The following is a 20468-nucleotide window of genomic DNA, read 5'->3' on the forward strand; positions in this document are numbered from 1 at the left end:
AATAAGACACTCACTTCAGTTTGCCACCGTGCTGAGCACAAGTCTTTCAGTTAATATATCTCCAAAACGTGTTTCATTGTCAGTGAACTGGAGCAGAAAGAGTCGACATTGATGGCCAAAATAAGTGGATGGATGAATAGCTTCTGAAGGAGGACAGTTGAAACATGAGAAAAAAAACAGAAAGAAAAGGGGTGGTGCCAAATTATGGTGAAAGTTCTCTTTCCAGGTAGAGCAGCCCCAGTTCCATGTAGAGAAGTCTGCTGTGGCTGAAATATTATTTATATTAAACAACAGGGAAGTACAGGGGTTGATGACGAGGGTGTTTTGTTGTACGTTCAGGTGTGATAATGAGCCTGCCGTGTGTTGAGGTGTGATAAGAGATGTTGCAGTGTGTTGAGATGTGATGTTGAGGAAGTTGTGGTGTGTGCACCAGTGTGATGTTAAGGGAATTGACGTGTGATCAGATGTGTTATTGAGGAAGTTGCCATGTGATTAAGTGTGACATTAAGGAATTTGCTGTGGGTGGACAGGTGTGATATTAGGGAAGTTGTGATATCTGTACAGGTGTGATACTTAGGAAGTTGCTGTGTGTGTACAGGTGTGATATTAAGGAAGTTGTGGCATGTACAGATGTAATATTAAGGAAGTTGTGGTGTGTGCATGTGTGATAAGGAAGTTATAGTGTGTGCACAGGTGTGATATTAAGGAAGTTGTGGTGTGTGCACAGGTGTGATATTAAGGAAATTGAGGTGTGTGCACAGATGTGATATTAAGGAAGTTGATGTGTGTGTACAGGTGTGATATTAAGGAAGTTGTGGCGTGTACAGATGTGATATTAAGGAAGTTGAGGTGTGTGCATGTGTGATAAGGAAGTTATAGTGTGTGCACAGGTGTGATATTAAGGAAGTTGTGTGTGCACAGGTGTGATACTAAGGAAGTTGAGGTGTGTGCACAGGTGTGATATTAAGGAAGTTGTGGTGGGTGCACAGGTGTGATATTAAGGAAGTTGAGGTGTGCACAGGTGTGATATTAAGGAAGTTGAGGTGTGTGTACAGGTGTGATATTAAGGAAGTTGTGGTGTGTGCACAGGTGTGATATTACGAAAGTTGTGGTGTGTGCACAGGTGTGATATTAAGGAAGTTGTGGTGTGTGCACAGGTGTGATATTAAGGAAGTTGCCGTGTGTGCACAGGTGTGATATTAAGGAAGTTGTGGTGTGTGCACAGGTGTGATATTAAGGACGTTGTGGTGTGTGCACAGGTGTGATATTAAGGAAGTTGCCGTGTGTGCACAGGTGTGATATTAAGGAAGTTGTGGTGTGTGCACAGGTGTGATATTAAGGAAGTTGTGGTGTGTGCACAGGTGTGATATTAAGGAAGTTGAGGTGTGTGCACAGGTGTGATATTAAGGAAGTTGTGGTGTGTGCACAGGTGTGATATTAAGGAAGTTGCGGTGTGTGCACAGGTGTGATATTAAGGAAGTTGCCGTGTGTGCACAGGTGTGATATTAAGGAAGTTGAGGTGTGTGCACAGGTGTGATATTAAGGAAGTTGAGGTGTGTGTACAGGTGTGATATTAATGAAGTTGCTGTGTGTGTACAGGTGCGATATTAAGGAAGTTGCTGTGTGTGTACAGGTGTGATATTTAGGAAGTTGAGGTGTGTGCAAGTGTGATAAGGAAGTTGCGGTTTGTGAACAGGTGTGATATTAAGAAAAATTTGGTGTGTACAGGTGTGATAAGGATGTTGCGATTTGGAGTGTGTGTAGAGGTGTGATATTAAGGAAGCTGCGGTGTGTACAGGTGTGATATTAAAATTTGCAGTCTGTTCAGGTGTGAAAAGAAAGTTGTGGTGTGATAAGGTGACAGGTACTAGGTGTGTGTGTGTGTGTGTGTGTGTGTGTGCAATCAAGAAATGTAATAGGCGTAGTCTTTGAATCTGTTTTATGTTTTTGTGCATCAAATGATTATTTTTGACTCACTTGTGTAAACAAAGTGAGTATGTTATAACCCGGTGTGAATGTGCTGACCGTGGTAAACTTTGACATTGCCATTTTCTCTGGGAATACTTTGTCTGCCAAGACCAAATTTGGCTTAAACATAGTAGGAAAAAAATCTTCACAGTCATACCAATAATAGTTGGTATGTCTCCCAAATTTAACCATATTTCATTAACCGTTAACAGGCTGTTTCGTTGATGTTCGGTCTGGATTCCGTACACCACTGTCACCCCTTTGCAGCTTCCCGATTGTGACAGTATGCCATGACCTTGTTCTTCCTGTTTGCAATTAAAAACAAAGAAATGCACATTCTGGACAGAACACATACAGTGACACTAACTACATTATTGACGTGTTTACTGCATATGAATATTATAAAGTGGACACTGAATTAACTAGAATGAACAGAAAAGAAAATTTGAATCAACCGTTCCACTGCCTCGTCTACACGGCACTGGTCAGTGCAGATCCTGACAAAACATTTTGCAAAGCCTGACGTGATGGCAATGTCTCCTTTACTGCCGAATTAAAAGAACTCCTTCAGTAATCATCAACGTGTTGACTGCACATGAATATTTTAAAGTGGATACTGAATTAACTAAAATGAACAGAAAAAAAGAAATTGAATGGAAGGTGTAGGTAGTTTCTCAGTGAGTGGAAAGACAAAGCTTTTTGATTATGGATCTCTGCAGATCTATAGGGAACGAGGGAATGATGTCACGCGCAATGGATTGTGGGATCGTTCACCATTCTGATAACGCGCGTCCGTGGTCGTAAGCGTTGTCGATGTTTTCAGAGCTGTGAGTTCGCTGATGACTTGTAGATTGCAACAACGCTGCGCATGATCGAAGAATGGGAAAATGATGTGGGAATGAAATTCTTACAGTTCTCTAGTGGGAAGAAATGAAAGCATGTAGAAGTCACAAGAAGAAGATGATGTCGAGTTCAGATAGCAGCGATCACACGCAAAACCATCATCACATTTGAGATGGTATGTGTGATAGTTCAAGACACTGTCAGAGAGGTGTTTAACAGGATTTACATTTTCCTCTGTGTTTTTGTGTGAGAGTTGTGGTGGCCGATGAGTTGTGTGCAGGAATGTCCGTGTCATGCGGTGTATGTCACAAATGTCATTTTCTGTTTGATTCTCAGGGTGACATGACTGAATTTAAACCAGGAACACATTGCCATCAATTTTGATTAATTTAAGACATTGCACTTCGTTCGTGCAAATCCATGTATATGGCACACCACATCTGCTAGTCAGATTGTTGAACAGCAGCAAAACCCAACCTGCTGGACAGGATTTTTGTGCAGTATTATGTTTGTGTACCTGTCAGTGTGTGTGTGTGTGTGTGTGCGTGAACTAGAATAAATCATTTTCAGATCAAATCTATCTCTCTCTCTGTCTCTCTGTTTGGAAATAAATATTAATTATATCTGTTTGATTTCTTAAAATACAAAAAAAAAAAAAAAAAAATCAGTAATCAAAAATGTTTTATATCTGATTTTTATTTTATTCCACAATAAAATGAATGGTAATTTATTAAATCAGTTCAGTCAACAGACAGTTTAACAAGAACTCTAAGTATGATTAAATCAGATGAAAATTCCTCTCTCTGTATGATTTGTCTCTTTGTATTTCAGTGCAGACAGCAGCATGCAACAAACCACAAACTAAATAAAAAGTGACCGCGATAAATAAGTGACAGCGATACGTCGTCCATGTTTCACAGCAGTACAACAAGGTGGTCAGCACAACAGCTCTGTAGGTTTTGATTTTGGTGCTGAGCCTGATGCCTTTGTTGTTCCACAGCCTGTTGTTGAGTCTGCCAAAGGTGGAGCCGGCCTTGGCGATGCACAGCGTCACTTCTGCATCAAGGAGCAAATTAACAGCACAGTTTATGTTTGATTGAGTAACAGGTAACAAGATCTCTGCTAATAGTAACAGACATGAACATGCTATGGGCTTCTCTTGAATAAGTGCCTCCAAAGTCTTGCACAGAGTGCAGGTTAGGCTTACTGGCCTGTAGTTGTTTGGGCTGAGCTGGCTGCCTTTTTTGAAAATTGGGGTGACATTTGCAGTTCTCCAGGTATCGGGAATCTTTCCAGCATCCAGAGACTTCCTAAAGATGATGCTAATGGGAATAGCAAGGACGTCGGATAACTCTACCAGAATACGTGGGCTGATCCCATCAGGTCCAGGTGCTTTCCCAGTCTTCAGGCTGGCGAGGTGCTTCCTGACAGCTTCTTCTGAGATGACAAAGTCAAGCAGCTCAGAACCATACGCGTAGTCTGGCATCTCTGGTAGATCGCCGTCTCTCTCTATGGTGAAGACACTCTGGAAGAAACTGTGTAGGAGGTCTGCCTTCTCCTTGTCTGTTGTCATCTTCGCTCCATCCTCTCTTTTCAGATCTGCAATGCCTGTTCTGGCCTTGGTTTTGGATTTGACGTATGACCAGAATGACTTTGGATTTGTCTTTGCCTGTGCTGCAATGGTAGCCTCAAGTTTCTTCTTTGCCTGTCGGCACGCTTTTGCTGCCCTGTTTCTTGCCTTGGCGTATGCCTGGTAATCCTCCCCTGCCCTGCTTTGCAACCATCGTCTGCACAGCTTGTGCTTCTTGCACACTGAAGTCAAAGTCCCTCCATCCAGCCATTTCTTCCTCAGTTTCCCGGATACAGTTGTTTTTGGAACATAATTTCCCGTGACCTGGTCAGGCTTATCTCTGAAGGTTGTCCAAGCTTCTTCTGCGGGAAGACCCTCCAGTTGCTCCTATCAATTGACTCCGCAAAGCTCTTCTTTCCCTCATAGTCAGCCTTGTTCCAGTTGTGGCCTTTCTGCTGATCCTTCCCTTTATATACACATGAGAGGTTAATGACAAGTGTTGCATGATCACTCTTTCCTAGTGCAGAAGTTGTAATGATCTCATTCACTGTGTCTTCTCTGTTGGTTAAAACTAGGTCATCCGGCATTGGTGTCTGGCCATCTCTGATGCGAGTAGCTTGTGTCTGGTGCTGAATCAAGTAAGCATCTTTCACAGTTCTAACAAATGGCGAGCTGGGTGGCCTCCACTAGCATGACATCTTTCACTATCCCATTCAGTCTCTGGAAAGTTAAAATCCCCAACACTAGCAGGTGCGATGGCTTCGCTTCTGTCACTGACAGCAGCAACTTGTTCAGACTGTCATTATTCTGTTCATGACTGTTTGGACTCTGGTACACCAGACCAGTGGTTATTTCCTCTCTGTGTTTCAGTTTGCAATCAACAAAAACTGTTTCCGCAAAGTCTGTACTCAAGTCTCTGCACGCAGGTTTTAGCTCTTCTTTTACATAGAGGCAAATATCCCTTCCTCTCTTGTCAAGGTTATGAAACATTTCAAATCCTGGGATAGCAATTTCACTGTCTTGAACTTCATAGCGTAGATTCTTTGGCTGGATTTCAACGATTCCAATAACAGCTGGCTCATGCAGCTCTACCATGGTTTGATTTCAACGATTCCAATAACAGCTGGCTCATGCAGTTCTACCATGGTTTGATTTCAACGATTCCAATAACAGCTGGCTCATGCAGTTCTACCATGGCAGTTCTACCATGGTTTGATTTAAACGATTCCAATAACAGCTGGCTTGTGCAGCTCTACCATGGTTTGATTTCAATGATTCCAGTAACAGCTGGCTCGTGCAGCTCTACCAAGGCTTCCAGTTCTGACCGTTTGTTCAGAAGACTGTCGTGTGTTTGTGAACAAACAACAAAAAGGAGTTGGTTCTAGAAACGTTGAACGTGTGTACATTTAGTGCATTAGAGGAACATTTAAAACTGGTGCTTTTAAAGCTATGTATATTCTTTTGCTTCTTGCATTCCACTGTCCTCCACTCTCCTCTTCTGGTTGTGGGTGCCGGTTCCTCCCAGTGTTCACAACCTTCCCGTTTCATCGGACCCATTTTGCAGCACTGTCTCCTTCTTGCCTAGAGAGTTCTTGTTTTTCCTACAGCTCTTTGAACAGCGCCTGTTCTACTGCCTGTTCACCTGGTGTCAGATCCTTCCTAGCACTAATACTTGCGAGCATACTCTCAGTGTCTGCATCACTTCCTAGATTTTTCTTTGTCATCCTGATTGCTTGCAGAGCGTCATCTCTGGTAGCCTCGCTGGTAAATGACAGTCTCAGTGGTCTAGGTCCTTTCATATTGGATGAAAAGTTCCCGAGTCTCCGGACTCCAGTGGGAACACGATCACTGTTTGTGTCAGTATCCTGCTTGAGGCGTCAATGTCTTCTCTGTCTCTGCCCTTCTTTTCCTTACTTGTAGGCTCAGGTATTCCGGAGATAATCTGGTTCTTGCTTCTGCGTGTCCTATCTTCTGTCTCTCTGTTATGCTCTTTGTTTTTCTCTTCAACAATTTCTCTGTTTCTTCCATTTTGATCTCTACTGTAGCATGTGTCTGACCTTCTGCACTGCCTGCCAGACTTCTCACTACATCCGCCATCTTGGGTGGGAAATATCCCTCTTCATCATCTTCATTTTGTCTTTCATCTCTGTGACTTCTGCCCAAGTCTGCACACTTGTAGCTGCATTTTCAGGAGACCATCAGTGAAGTTGTTAGCTAACTTACTACATGTTGGAGACCATCAGTGAAGTTGTTAGCTAACTTACTACATGTTGGAAATCATCAATGAAGTTGGTAGCTAACTTACTACATGTTGGTTTACAGTAGCAGTGGAGAAGGGGTCTCGTCGAGGTGCTGTCCTTGGAAATAACCTCATACATTGCCATTCAGTGCCTTGACACGATGCATGGAACCAACGATGGCACAGACCACATCCCATGGCTGTATCAGTGTCCATGCAAACAATTCCACAGTCAGTGCAGCGATTATCGTTTTGCCCGTGAGTGTCGGTCACCCGTCACGATTCCCTATCTCGGAAGAAGCAGAGCTAGCCCTGGTTCTGTGCCTATCATCTTTCGGCTCCATACTAGTAGATATCGCGTTTGCGAAACTTTCCTGGACATTGCTGCACGGCACTCGTGTTTACAACGTCAAGACTGTCAATGAATTACTAACTTTACAGCGATACTTCGTTTGCTCGGGAATAGGCCTAATGCGTTATCACGGATGCTATGAAAAAGTTCGTTAATGTGTGTCGACGCCGTCCGACAGAGAAAAGAAGAAGAAGAGTCACTCACCTTCACACGGAGATTTAGTTTCCTGCTTACCATATCTAGGGTATTTTAGCCGTGGCTTAGGAGAGGCTACAAGTTAATGTGCCAGTGAAATCACTTCTGAATTTGCCGCCATCTTGATGCTGGGTCGGTGCTATGGGAGTCTGAATCCGGATCCGAAAAACGGTGCAGTTAGCTATTTCAAGGCGTTCTAGACGCAGCCCTTAACATAAACACGTGCTCTGGCTCTGAAAAAAGCATTTTTAAAAGTCTTTATCACTGTCCATAGGATGATCCACTTGAAAAAGGAAAAAATCTTCGCCTGACAAGTCCACTTCACTCTGTTCGCCACGCATGCGCACACCTCACCATTGTAATCATGGCGGACATCGCTCTGCTTTCTTGGGAACGCTACGTCATCGCTCGTTCCCGTTTAAAACGGACATATATTGCTGTGTTCTTGAGGCGATGGGAGCGTCTCCGTTTCCGCGGACTTGCAAGAAAATGTTTAGATGCCCGAGATAAACCAAAATAACATGATTTAAACCGCGTTTTGACTTTGATTGACAGCAAACCAAAATAACATGATTTGAACCGCGTTGTGACTTTGATTGACAGCAAACCAAAATAACATGATTTAAACCGCGTTGTGACTTTGATTGACAGCAAACCAAAATAACATGATTTGAACCACGTTGTGACTTTGATTGACAGCAAACCAAAATAACATGATTTAAACGGCGTTGTGACTGTGATTGCTGCTGTTGATTTATTCCGCCAAAAGAACAAGCTCAAATAATCACTTTTTAACATTGTTCTCGATCCCGCGTTAACGCAGCGGGTAAAACCACACATTATCGATCCAAACATTCGTGGTTCGAATCTGCATTAAAGCCTTTCTGTTTTTTCTTTTTTCGCGAAGCTGGATCAGAGTCTAACACTAACAGTCTCTTCCACCCCCTTCCCCCACTCCTGCCCTCTCACCCCCTGCCCATCTTCCCTCACCCTTCCCTTTCAGAATCCTTTCTTTCCCTCATACATTCACACTGACAGTTCTACTCACCCTGCTTTGTGTCCTTTCCTGTGACTTCTCATCACTTTCCTTTCCTGAACTTTACTCTCTCTCCCTCTCTGTCTGTACCTTTCTGTCTGTCACTCACTCATTTCATTTGCCTGAAGAAGAGCTTGTGGCTCGACACGTCGCCTCTTTTATCCCAAGTAAGTCGACTTTTACCAAGATTTTTTTTAGTCTACCTCCCACTGGATCAGAGTTACCTGCCGTTGCGCCCACTGGCTGTGCTCTGTTGGTCTCTGCGTTTTTGTGCTTATTTCTGTGTTTGCCCTGTTCGGATTTTGACATTTTTTATGTGTTTGTGCGTCTTATTTCAAGGACTCCGAAGGTCGGAACAGTTTTTATCGTTTTTGTCTACTTTTGTAACAGTTTGACATTTCATATTCTTCATGTTTGTGTTTTGTTTGCAAACTGACGGATGAATACTGCTCACCTGACCGTAGTCCGTCGTGTCGTGTCAACATCAACATTTTTTCTTCTCAAGCTGCTGAACATCTTTCCAAAATTTATTCCTGTACCGATGTCTCCACACATTACAACACTGTTTTCTCTCAACTACTGGATGAACATGCACCCCCACTTCCCGCATGCTGCCTGATAGGCCTTCCGCCCTATGGTACACACAAGACATTCGACTTGCAAAATGCAAACGTCGCCAATTCGAATGGCAATGGCGATCAACAAAACTGAAAGTCCACAATCAGATCTTCCGAAAACAAATAAAGTCAAACATATGATCTCATCAGTGAAGACAAACTTCTTTTCTTCTCAAGTTCTCGATGCCACATCCACAAAATCTCTTTATTCTATCATGTCAAATCTGATTAGTAATGCAAAAAAGACCCCTTTTCCTTCTGCCTACACTTTTCTGAACTTCCCAGTGTCTTCTCCTCTTTCTTTTTCGACAAAGTCCAAAATATTCGTACGAACTTGGACCAGATGCCTTTCCAACCTGCTTATCCTGATCCTCAATTCAATGACACTCCTCTCCATTGACTGAAACAGAAGTGAATGAAATCCTGAAAGAAATGACAGTAAAATCCTGTGAACTCGATCCTATACCAGCCTCTGTCTTTTCCCAGTGTGTCTCACAGCTTCTCCCCACAATCACCAATATTGTCAACTCATCCCTTCTGAGTGGAACGTTTCCATCCACTTCCAAAACTACAATCGCCCAGCCTCTTCTGAAGAAACCCAACCTTGATGCAAACATTTTGAAAAATCATCGACCAGTTTCTAACCTTCCTTTCCTGTCCAAACTCCATGAAAAATCTGTCCTGAAGCAACTCAACAACCACCTTTGTTTCAACAATCTCCTTCACCCTTTTCAGTCTGCATATCGTGCTGACCACAGCACCGAAACCACTCTCCTTCACATCCTGAACAATCTACTGCTAGCGTCCGACTCAGGACAGATTTCCCTTCTCACTCTTCTCGACTTGTCAGCCGCCTTTGACACGATAGACCATTCAATCCTTCTTTCCCGTCTTCATTTTACATTTGGCATCAAATGCACTGTTCTCAACTGGTTCAAATCTTATCTCACTGATTGATTCCAGTCTGTCATCGTCGATAATTTCCAGTCTGAACCTGTAAAAATCAAACACGGAGTCCCACAGTGATCTGTTTTAGGCCCAGTTCTCTTCACACAGTACACTGCTCCTCTTGCTGAAATTATCAACCACCACAATGTTAGTCATCATTCCTATGCTGATGACACTCAACTTCAGAAGAGTGAACGCGGACAAAACTGAAGCAATGATCATAGGAACCAAACAAAACTCTCTTCCATCACAGCTGACAAAATCAAACTTGGCAATACATCCATCCCTCATTTCAGCTCAGTCAGGAACCTCAGCGTTGTCCTTGACAACACACTGTCCATGCAAAAATTATCAAGTCAGACATGTCAATCCTGCTGCTGTCAGTTGCGACGTATCAGTTCCGTTCGGAAATATCTGTCCACCGACGCAACATCTAGACTTGTCATTTCACTCATTCTCTCTCGCCTTGACTACTGTAACTCTCTATTGTCTGGTTTGCCTGCTTCATCCATTCAGTCCCTTCAGCGCATACAAAACTCTGCTGTCCGACTTGTCTTCAGAAAGAGAAGATCTGAGCACATCACTCCTATTTTGCAACATCTCCATTGGCTCCCTGTCTCATACAGAATAAAGTATAAGATCAGCACTCTATGTTATAAATGTATTCACAAATCTGCCCCTTCCTCTCTTTGTGGCTGCCTTCACCTCTACACTCAATCTCACTCTCTACGATCGGCTTCGGATCCCCACTGTTTATGCATACCCAGATTCAAACACTCCACTGTTGGACACCACTCTTTCTCTGTCTCTGGACCTTGCATTTGGAATGAACTTCCTCTTTCGCTTCATCAGGTCTCCGCACTCATCTCTTTCAAGTCTGGCCTTAAAACCCACCTCTTCACAAGATAGGCTCGCTCCCCTGCCTCTTCCTTGTCTTCAGTTTCTTCAGTTTTAGAATTATGCATGTGTGTAAATGACTGGTGTGAAAGTGCTTAGATTTGTCTGTGCACAAGATTCAGCGCTATATAAATACTATTATTATTATTAATAATAACGAATAGAAAACACACTTCAACATTTTTTTTATATTTCTACACAGGTTTTTTTGTGTTCTTTCTTTCTTTTTTTTTTCTTTTTTTTGTGAAGCTGTATATGAATATGATAACAAATAGAGAACACATTTCAACAAACTAATTTTGAATTTTGATAAGTATTTTGTGTGTTTTTTCTTAAAGTGTGTATCACAAATGAGTCTTGAAGGCCTTGCCTTTCTTGTTATTATTTATTATGAATGAAGTTCCTGTGTGTACAGGTGCGGGTGAACGGTGTGGAGTACATGCCCAGCGCTGCCTGTGGCAACAAAAAGCTGGCCAAGGCCCAGGCAGCTGCCGTGTGTCTGCAGGAGATGGGACTGATTCCCCGCGACTTCGTGGTGCAGGTGTGATGCACAGACACACACACACAGGTGGCTTGAGGGGTGTACTGCCCCTTCGTGGTGCAGGTGTGACGCACACACACACAGGTGGCTTGAGGGGTGTACTGCCCCTTCGTGGTGCAGGTGTGACGCACAGACACACACACACAGGTGGTTTGAGGTGTGTACTGCCTCTTCGTGGTGCAGGTGTGACGCACACACACACACACACAGGTGGCTTGAGGGGTGTACTGCCTCTTCGTGGTGCAGGTGTGATGCACAGACACACACACACAGGTGGCTTGAGGGGTGTACTGCCCCTTCGTGGTGCAGGTGTGACGCACAGACACACACACACAGGTGGCTTGAGGGGTGTACTGCCCCTTCGTGGTGCAGGTGTGACGCACAGACACACACACAGGTGACTTGAGGTGTGTACTGCCCAGAGATGCCAAGTGTTATGTATTTTGTTACACTCGATTGCAGTTTGTTCCGACATTACGCCAACGTCAACATTTTTCCTACGAGTTCATTTTCGACTACATAGCATGGTCACATGTTTTCCTGTCGTAACATTACCCAGACACTCAAGACTTATCAATCATGAGGCCAGGGCAGTCACTACTAACCTTGGTCTCACGTGATGATGGTCAGCTGATTGTGTGCGTGTTTACATTGAAACATTGAGTGGACCAATCGGCTTAATTGTAGCAGTTACACCATGTTTTTGGTAGGCTCAAGAGTTTGTATGCCTTGGAGATAAAATGTAAGTTTGCTGATGTGGCTGGGGAGTTTTTGTTACATAGTAGCATGGAGAATTAAGGTGTAGGTTTTTGGTTTGATTTTGAAATGGAGAATTAAAACGGAGGTTTTTGCTTTGAGTTCAGAATGGAGAATTAAGTTGGAGGATTTTGGTTTGATTTTATTATGAAGAATTCAGACTGGTTTTGGGTTTTAGTATGAAGAAAAAAGACCTTGCCATCTTTTTTCTTTATTTTTAGGTCATGGTGTTTGATTGATTTTAGTATGAACGATTGAAACCATAGTTTTTGGTTTGATTTCAGCATGAAGAAATCAGATTGCGGACTGGGTTTTAATTTTAGTGTGAAGAATAAAAACCATGGGTGTTTGGTTTGATTTTATCATGAAGAATCAAGACCATATTTTTTTTTGTTTGATTTTAGTGTGAAGAGTCAAAACCATGGGTGTTTGTTTTCTTTTAGCATGGAGGTGGAATTGTTTGTGTCCAGGTGCGATCCAAATGAAAACTCCACATTTGATTTTGCAATCTTGTATGCATAGCATTTACATGAATGTAAAATCATTGTCATTTTTATTTGGGGGACAAGTTGTCTTTGTTATGTTGATGACTCCCTGTAGTTACAGTTGTTGTTTTTTTTTTTTTTTATAATTTGTTTGCTTTGTTTGAGACGTTGGATGAAGTGGTTTAGGTTCCACTGGGTGTTGTGAAATATTCCATTCCTCCTTCACTTTACAATGCCCCCACCCCCAGCACACGTGCACTTGCCACATTCATGCACACACATAATGTACACACTGAAAAAATGCTAGACAGTGCACACACGCACACACACACACACGCACACTAAACACATTGCGCACAAATACAAATTATATCTGTTCTTGTCTTTTTTAATTTTTTATTTAATGAACACTTTCTCGCATTTTTCAAAAGGCATTGTTTGTTTTTCTTCATGGAAATGTGGATCACTAAAGACAGGCCAATTGTTTTCCAGCAAGCGACTGAGATTTCCATCCATGTGAAGACATTCCTTAGGTAGATGCTTGTGGGAGGGGGGTTGGTGCTATGCTTAGAGCTAGAGCATCAATAGGTGGCTGATAGTGGGATGGTGCTATGGTAAGAGAGCATCAATAGGTGACTGATAGTGGGATGGTACTATGGTAAGAGAGCATCAATAGGTGGCTGATAGTGGGATGGTGCTATGGTAAGAGAGCATCAATAGGTGGCTGATAGTGGGATGGTACTATGGTAAGAGAGCATCAATAGGTGGCTGATAGTGGGATGGTGCTATGGTAAGAGGGCATCAATAGGTGACTGATAGTGGGATGGTGCTATGGTAAGAGAGCATCAATAGGTGGCTGATAGTGGGATGGTACTATGGTAAGAGAGCATCAATAGGTGGCTGATAGTGGGATGGTGGTGTGGTAAGAGTTAGAGCATCAATAGGTGGCTGATAGTGGGATGGTGGTATGGTAAGAGAGCATCAATAGGTGGCTGATAGTGGGATGGTGGTATGGTAAGAGAGCATCAATAGGTGGCTGATAGGGGGATGGTGGTATGGTAAGAGGGCATCAATAGGTGGATGATAGTGGGATGGTACTATGGTAAGAGCTTTGATAGGGGGATGGTGGTAAGAGAGCTTTGATAGGGGGATGGTGGTATGGTAAGAGTTAGAGCATCAATAGGTGGCTGATAGTGGGATGGTGCTATGGTAAGAGCATCAATAGGTGGCTGATAGGGTGATGGTGCTATGGTAAGAGCATCAATAGTTGGTTGATAGTGGGATGGTGCTATGGTAAGAGGGCATCAATAGGTGGCTGATAGTGGGATGGTACTATGGTAAGAGAGCATCAATAGGTGGTTGATAGTGGGATGGTGCTATGGTAAGAGAGCATCAATAGGTGGTTGATAGTGGGATGGTGCAATGGTAAGAGAGCATCAATAGGTGGCTGATAGTGGGGATGGTGGTATGGTAAGAGAGCATCAATAGGTGGCTGATAGTGGGGATGGTGGTATGGTAAGAGAGCATCAATAGGTGGCTGATAGTGGGGATGGTGGTATGGTAAGAGAGCATCAATAGGTGGCTGATAGTGGGATGGTGGTGTGGTAAGAGTTAGAGCATCAATAGGTGGCTGATAGTGGGATGGTGGTATGGTAAGAGAGCATCAATAGGTGGCTGATAGTGGGATGGTGGTATGGTAAGAGTTAGAGCATCAATAGGTGGCTGATAGTGGGGATGGTACTATGGTAAGAGGGCATCAATAGGTGGCTGATAGTGGGATGGTGGTATGGTAAGAGTTAGAGCATCAATAGGTGGCTGATAGTGGGATTGTGCTATGGTAAGTGGGCATCAATAGGTGGTTGATAGTGGGATGGTGGTATGGTAAGAGGGCATGAATAGGTGGTTGATAGTGGGATGGTGGTATGGTAAGAGCATCAATAGGTGGTTAATAGTGGGATGGTGCTATGGTAAGAGAGCATCAATAGGTGGCTGATAGTGGGATGGTGCTATGGTAAGAGGGCATCAATAGGTGACTGATAGGGGGATGGTGCTGTGGTAAGAGGGCATCAGTAGGTGACTGATAGTGGGATGGTGGTATGGTAAGAGGGCATCAGTAGGTGACTGATAGGGGGATGGTGGTATGGTAAGAGCATCAATAGGTGGCTGATAGTGGGATGGTGCTATGGTAAGAGAGCATCAATAGGTGGCTGATAGTGGGATGGTGCTATGGTAAGAAGAGCATCAATAGGTGGCTGATAGTGGGATGGTGCTATGGTAAGAAGGCATCAATAGGTGTCTGATAGTGGGATGGTACTATGGTAAGAATTAGAGTATCAATAGGTGGCTGATAGGGGGATGGTACTATGGTAAGAATAAGAGTATCAATAGGTGGCTGATAGTGGGATGGTACTATGGTAAGAATTAGAGTATCAATAGGTGGTTGATAGGGGGATGGTACTATGGTAAGAATTAGAGTATCAATAGGTGGCTGATAGGGGGATGGTACTATGGTAAGAATTAGAGTATCAATAGGTGGCTGATAGTGGGATGGTACTATGGTAAGAATTAGAGTATCAATAGGTGGCTGATAGTGGGATGGTACTATGGTAAGAATTAGAGTATCAATAGGTGGCCGATAGGGGGATGGTGGTATGGTAAGAGGGCATCAATAGGTGACTGATAGGGGTATGGTAAGAGAGCATCAATAGGTGGCTGATAGGGGGATGGTGCTATGGTAAGAGGGCATCAATAGGTGGTTGATAATGGGATGGTGGTATGGTAATAGTTAGAGCATCAATAGGTGGCTGATAGTGGGATGGTGCTATGGTAAGAGGGCATCAATATGTGGTTGATTGTGGGATGGTGGTATGATAAGAGGGCATCAATAGGTGGTTGATAGTGGGATGGTGGTATGGTAAGAGCATCAATAGGTGGTTGATAGTGGGATGGTGCTATGGTAAGAGAGCATCAATAGGTGGCTGATAGTGGGATGGTGCTATGGTAAGAGTTAGAGCATCAATAGGTGGCTGATAGTGGGATGGTACTATGGTAAGAATTAGAGTATCAATAGGTGGCTGATAGGGAGATGGTACTATGGTAAGAATTAGAGTATGAATAGGTGGCTGATAGGGGGATGGTACTATGGTAAGAATTAGAGTATCAATAGGTGGCTGATAGTGGGATGGTACTATGGTAAGAATTAGAGTATCAATAGGTGGCTGATAGGGGGATGGTACTATGGTAAGAATTAGAGTATCAATAGGTGGCTGATAGTGGGATGGTGCTATGGTAAGAGGGCATCAATAGGTGACTGATAGTGGGATGGTAAGAGGGCATCAATAGGTGACTGATAGTGGGATGGTGGTATGGTAAGAGGGCATCAATAGGTGACTGATAGGGTGATGGTGCTGTGGTAAGAGCATCAATAGGTGGCTGATAGTGGGATGGTACTATGGTAAGAATTAGAGTATCAATAGGTGGCTGATAGTGGGATGGTACTATGGTAAGAATTAGAGTATCAATAGGTGGCTGATAGGGGGATGGTGGTATGGTAAGAGGGCATCAATAGGTGACTGATAGTGGGATGGTGGTATGGTAAGAGGGCATCAATAGGTGACTGATAGGGGTATGGTAAGAGCATCAATAGGTGGCTGATAGTGGGATGGTGCTATGGTAAGAGGGCATCAATAGGTGGTTGATAGTGGGATGGTGGTATGGTAAGAGTTAGAGCATCAATAGGTGGCTGATAGTGGGATTGTGCTATGGTAAGTGGGCATCAATAGGTGGTTGATAGTGGGATGGTGGTATGGTAAGAGGGCATCAATAGGTGGCTGATAGTGGGATGGTGGTATGGTAAGAGCATCAATAGGTGGCTGATAGTGGGATGGAGCTATGGTAAGAGAGCATCAATAGGTGGCTGATAGGGGGATGGTGGTATGGTAAGAGGGCATCAAAAGGTGACTGATAGTGGGATGGTACTATGGTAAGAATTAGAGTATCAATAGGTGGCTGATAGGGGGATGGTACTATGGTAAGAATTAGAGTATCAATAGGTGGCTGATAGTGGGATGGTACTATGGTAAGAATTAGAGTATCAATAGGTGGCTGATAGGGGGATGGTGCTATGGTAAGAGCATCAATAGGTGGCTGATAGTGGGATGGTGGTATGGTAAGAGCATCAATAGGTGGCTGATAGTGGGATGGTACTATGGTAAGAATTAGAGTATCAATAGGTGGCTGATAGGGGGATGGTACTATGGTAAGAGGGCATCAATAGGTGGCCGATAGGGGGATGGTGCTATGGTAAGAGGGCATCAATAGGTGGTTGATAGTGGGATGGTGCTATGGTAAGAGGGCATCAATAGGTGGTTGATAGTGGGATGGTGGTATGGTAAGAGGGCATCAATAGGTGGTTGATAGTGGGATGGTGGTATGGTAAGAGCATCAATAGGTGGTTGATAGTGGGATGGTGCTATGGTAAGAGGGCATCAATAGGTGACTGATAGGGGGATGGTGCTATGGTAAGAGAGCATCAATAGGTGGCTGATAGTGGGATGGTGCTATGGTAAGAGGGCATCAATAGGTGGTTGACAGTGGGATGGTGCTATGGTAAGAGGGCAACAATAGGTGACTGATAGGGGGATGGTGCTATGGTAAGAGGGCATCAATAGGTGGCTGATAGTGGGATGGTGCTATGGTAAGAGTTAGAGCATCAATAGGTGGCTGATAGGGGGATGGTACTATGGTAAGAATTAGAGTATCAATAGGTGGCCGATAGGGGGATGGTGGTATGGTAAGAGGGCATCAATAGGTGACTGATAGTGGTATGGTAAGAGCATCAATAGGTGGCTGATAGGGGTATGGTAAGAGCATCAATAGGTGGCTGATAGTGGGATGGTGGTATGGTAAGAGGGCATCGATAGGGTGATAGGGGGATGGTACTATGGTAAGAATTGGAGTATCAATAGGTGGCCAATAGGGGGATGGTGGTATGGTAAGAGCTTTGATAGTGGGATGGTGCTGTGGTAAGAGTTAGAGCATCAATAGGTGGTTGATGGTGTGCTTAGAGCTGGGCTGCTGGTGTGAGCAGCGAGGATAGTTTGATGCTGTAGGTATTGGGGTTGATAGTGTCCAGTAGAGTCCTATTTGGTGAAGATGCATCAGATTCTTTTGTCATTCTGTCTGATAAAGTTAGTTGTGTGTGTGTGTGTGAACATGATTGAGAGAGTGAGTGAGCAAGTATGCTCTTTGCCCATGTTTGTGATGTTAAAAAGTTGGCTCTTTTAGGATAAATGGATATTTTTTTAAAAATAAAGTTTCTTAAACATCACTGTGCCGTGATTTACTTTGTGATGGATTGTAGGACGTTACTGGATGTGGTTTGGCAGAGCTGGCTAGGTGTTGGCCTTGTGATCCAGTGATCAGGGTTCGAGGCCCCGCTTCATTATGGCGCCGTGTCCTTGGGGAAAGGCACTTGACTCCGCTTTTCCTCGTTAGTGATGCCATCATTTTATCCACATTTTATGATTGAAATTAAATAAACACAGCAAAACAACAACAACAAAAAAAAAAAAACCCAACAAATCAACAAGAATGGCAACAACAACAAAACTCTCACACACATACACAAGAACAAAGAAGAAAAACACAATAAAACAAAAAAACAGGCTTTGCACACTATTCCCCTAAAAAAAACCCCAAAAAACGTCTTTTTTGCATCATGGATGTGAATAACAGAAAACTAGTTTGCATGTGCTGAAAACAGAGCAACTCAACTGATGTGACCATATCACTGTTGGACATTGCTCACAATTGTTTCCTAACTTTTCGAAAATGGAAAGGAACAATATCAACATGGTACGTTTGGAGAGAAAAAGAAAAAAGAAAAAAAAAGATTCTGAGTGTGGTGGTATCTTCCAACATAGACAAAAAAGAAAGAAAAAATTAACGCCAGAACTTCTGCATAAAATGTTACATCCCTTGTCCGCTTGCTGTTTACATGTCTTGTTCTCTGAGTTACTGTCTACATGTCCTGTCCTTACTGTCTACATGTCCTGTCCTCTGTGTTGCTGTCTGCATGTCCTGTCCTCTGAGTTGCTGTCTACTTGTCCTGTCCACCGAGTTACTGTCTACTTGTCCTGTCCTCTGAGTTACTGTCTACTTGTCCTGTCCTCTGTGTTCCTGTCTACATGTCCTCTTGCTGTCTACATGTCCTGTCCTCTTGCTGTCTACATGTCCTGTCCTCTGTGTTACTGTCTACATGTCCTGTCCATACTGCCTACATGTCCTGTCCTCTGTGTTACTGTCTACATGTCCTGTCCTCTTACTGTGTACATGTCCTGTCCTCTCCTCTTGCTGTCTACATGTCCTGTCCTCTTGCTGTGTACATGTCCTGTCCTCTTGCTGTCTACATGTCCTGTCCTCTGAGTTACTGTCTGCATGTCCTGTCCTCTGTGTTGATGTCTGCATGTCCTGTCCTCTGTGTTGCTGTCTACATGTCCTGTCCTTACTGTCTACATGTCCTGTCCTCTGTGTTACTGTCTACATGTCCTGTCCTCTGTGTTACTATACTGTCTACATGTCCTGTCCTCTGTGTTACTGTCTACATGTCCTCTGTGGTACTGTCTACATTTCCTGTCCTTACTGTCTACATGTCCTGTCCTCTGTGTTACTATACTGTCTACATGTTCTGTCCTTACTGTCTACATGTCCTGTCCTCTGTGTTGCTGTCTACACGTCCTGCCCTCTTACTGTCTACATGTCCTGTCCTCTTCCTGTCTACATGTCCTGTCCTCTGTGTTACTGTCTACATGTCTTGTCCTCTGTGTTACTGTCTAAATGTCTTGTCCTCTTACTGTCTACATGTCCTGTCCTCTTACTGTCTACATGTCGTGTCCTCTGTGTTACTGTCTACATGTCCTGTCCTTACTGTTTACATGTCCTGTCCTTACTGTATACATGTCCTGTCTTTACTGTCTACATGTCCTGTCCTCTGTGTTACTGTCTACATGTCCTGTCCTCTGTGTTGCTGTCTACATGTCCTGTCCTCTGTGTTACTGTCTACATGTCCTGTCCTCTTGCTGTCTACATGTCCTGTCCTCTGTATTACTGTCTACATGTCCTGTCCTCTTGCTGTCTACATGTCCTGTCCTCTGTGTTACTGTCTGCATGTCCTTTGTGTTACTTTCTACATGTCCTGTCCTCTGTGTTACTACCTACATGTCCTGTCCTCTTGCTGTCTACATGTCCTGTCCTCTGTGTTACTGTCTACATGTCCTGTCCTGCTGCTGTCTACATGTCCTGTCTTGCTGTCTACTTGTCATGTCCTATGTGTTACTGTCTACATGTCCTCTTGCTGTCTACATGTCCTGTCCTCTTGCTGTCTACATGTCCTGTCCACTGTGTTACTGTCTACATGTCCTGTCCATACTGTCTACATTTCCTGTCCTCTGTGTTACTGTCTACATGTCGTGTCCTCTGAGTTAGTCTACATGTCCTGTCCTTACTGTCTACATGTCTTGTCCTCTGTGTTACTGTCTACATGTCCTGTCCTCTTACTGCCTACATGTCCTCTCAGCTTGCTGTTTACATGTCCTGTCCTCTGTGTTACTGTCTGCATGTCCTGTCCTCTGTGTTGCTGTCTACATGTCCTGTCCTCTGTGTTGCTGTCTACATGTCCTGTCCTCTGTGTTGCTGTCTACATGTCCTGTTCTTACTGTCTACATGTCCTGTCCTCTGTGTTACTGTCTACATGTCCTGTCCTCTGTGTTACTATACTGTCTACATGTCCTGTCCTTACTGTCTACATGTCCTGTCCTCTGTGTTGCTGTCTACATGTCCTGTTCTTACTGTCTACTTGTCCTGTCCTCTGTGTTACTGTCTACATGTCCTGTCCTCTTGCTGTCTACTTGTCCTGTCCTCTGTATTACTGTCTACATGTCCTGTCCTCTGTATTACTGTCTACATGTCCTGTCCTTTGTGTTACTGTCTACATGTCCTGTCCTCTTACTGTCTGCATGTCC

The 20468-nt window shown here is 43.7% G+C and overlaps 1 protein-coding gene across 4 annotated transcripts in view; it reads left to right on the forward strand.

Annotated features, from left to right (window-relative positions):
* LOC143283167 (uncharacterized) overlaps positions 1 to 17776 on the forward strand; it is an 83856-nt gene extending 66080 nt beyond the window's left edge. For 2 of the 4 annotated variants that reach the window (XM_076589326.1, XM_076589327.1), the window contains exon 13: positions 11081 to 11358. In XM_076589326.1, the coding sequence (XP_076445441.1) occupies positions 11081 to 11212 (132 nt within the window). In that variant the 3' untranslated portion in view covers positions 11213 to 11358. Of the gene's footprint in view, positions 1 to 11080; positions 14108 to 14210; positions 17214 to 17414 lie in introns of those variants that run through there. The other 2 variants (XR_013055366.1, XM_076589325.1) reach the window with 2 other exon arrangements.
* The last annotated feature ends 2692 nt before the right edge of the window (positions 17777 to 20468 follow it).

Source organism: Babylonia areolata, chromosome 6, assembly GCF_041734735.1.
Source record: "Babylonia areolata isolate BAREFJ2019XMU chromosome 6, ASM4173473v1, whole genome shotgun sequence".
Taxonomy (NCBI): Eukaryota; Metazoa; Mollusca; class Gastropoda; order Neogastropoda; family Buccinidae; genus Babylonia; species Babylonia areolata.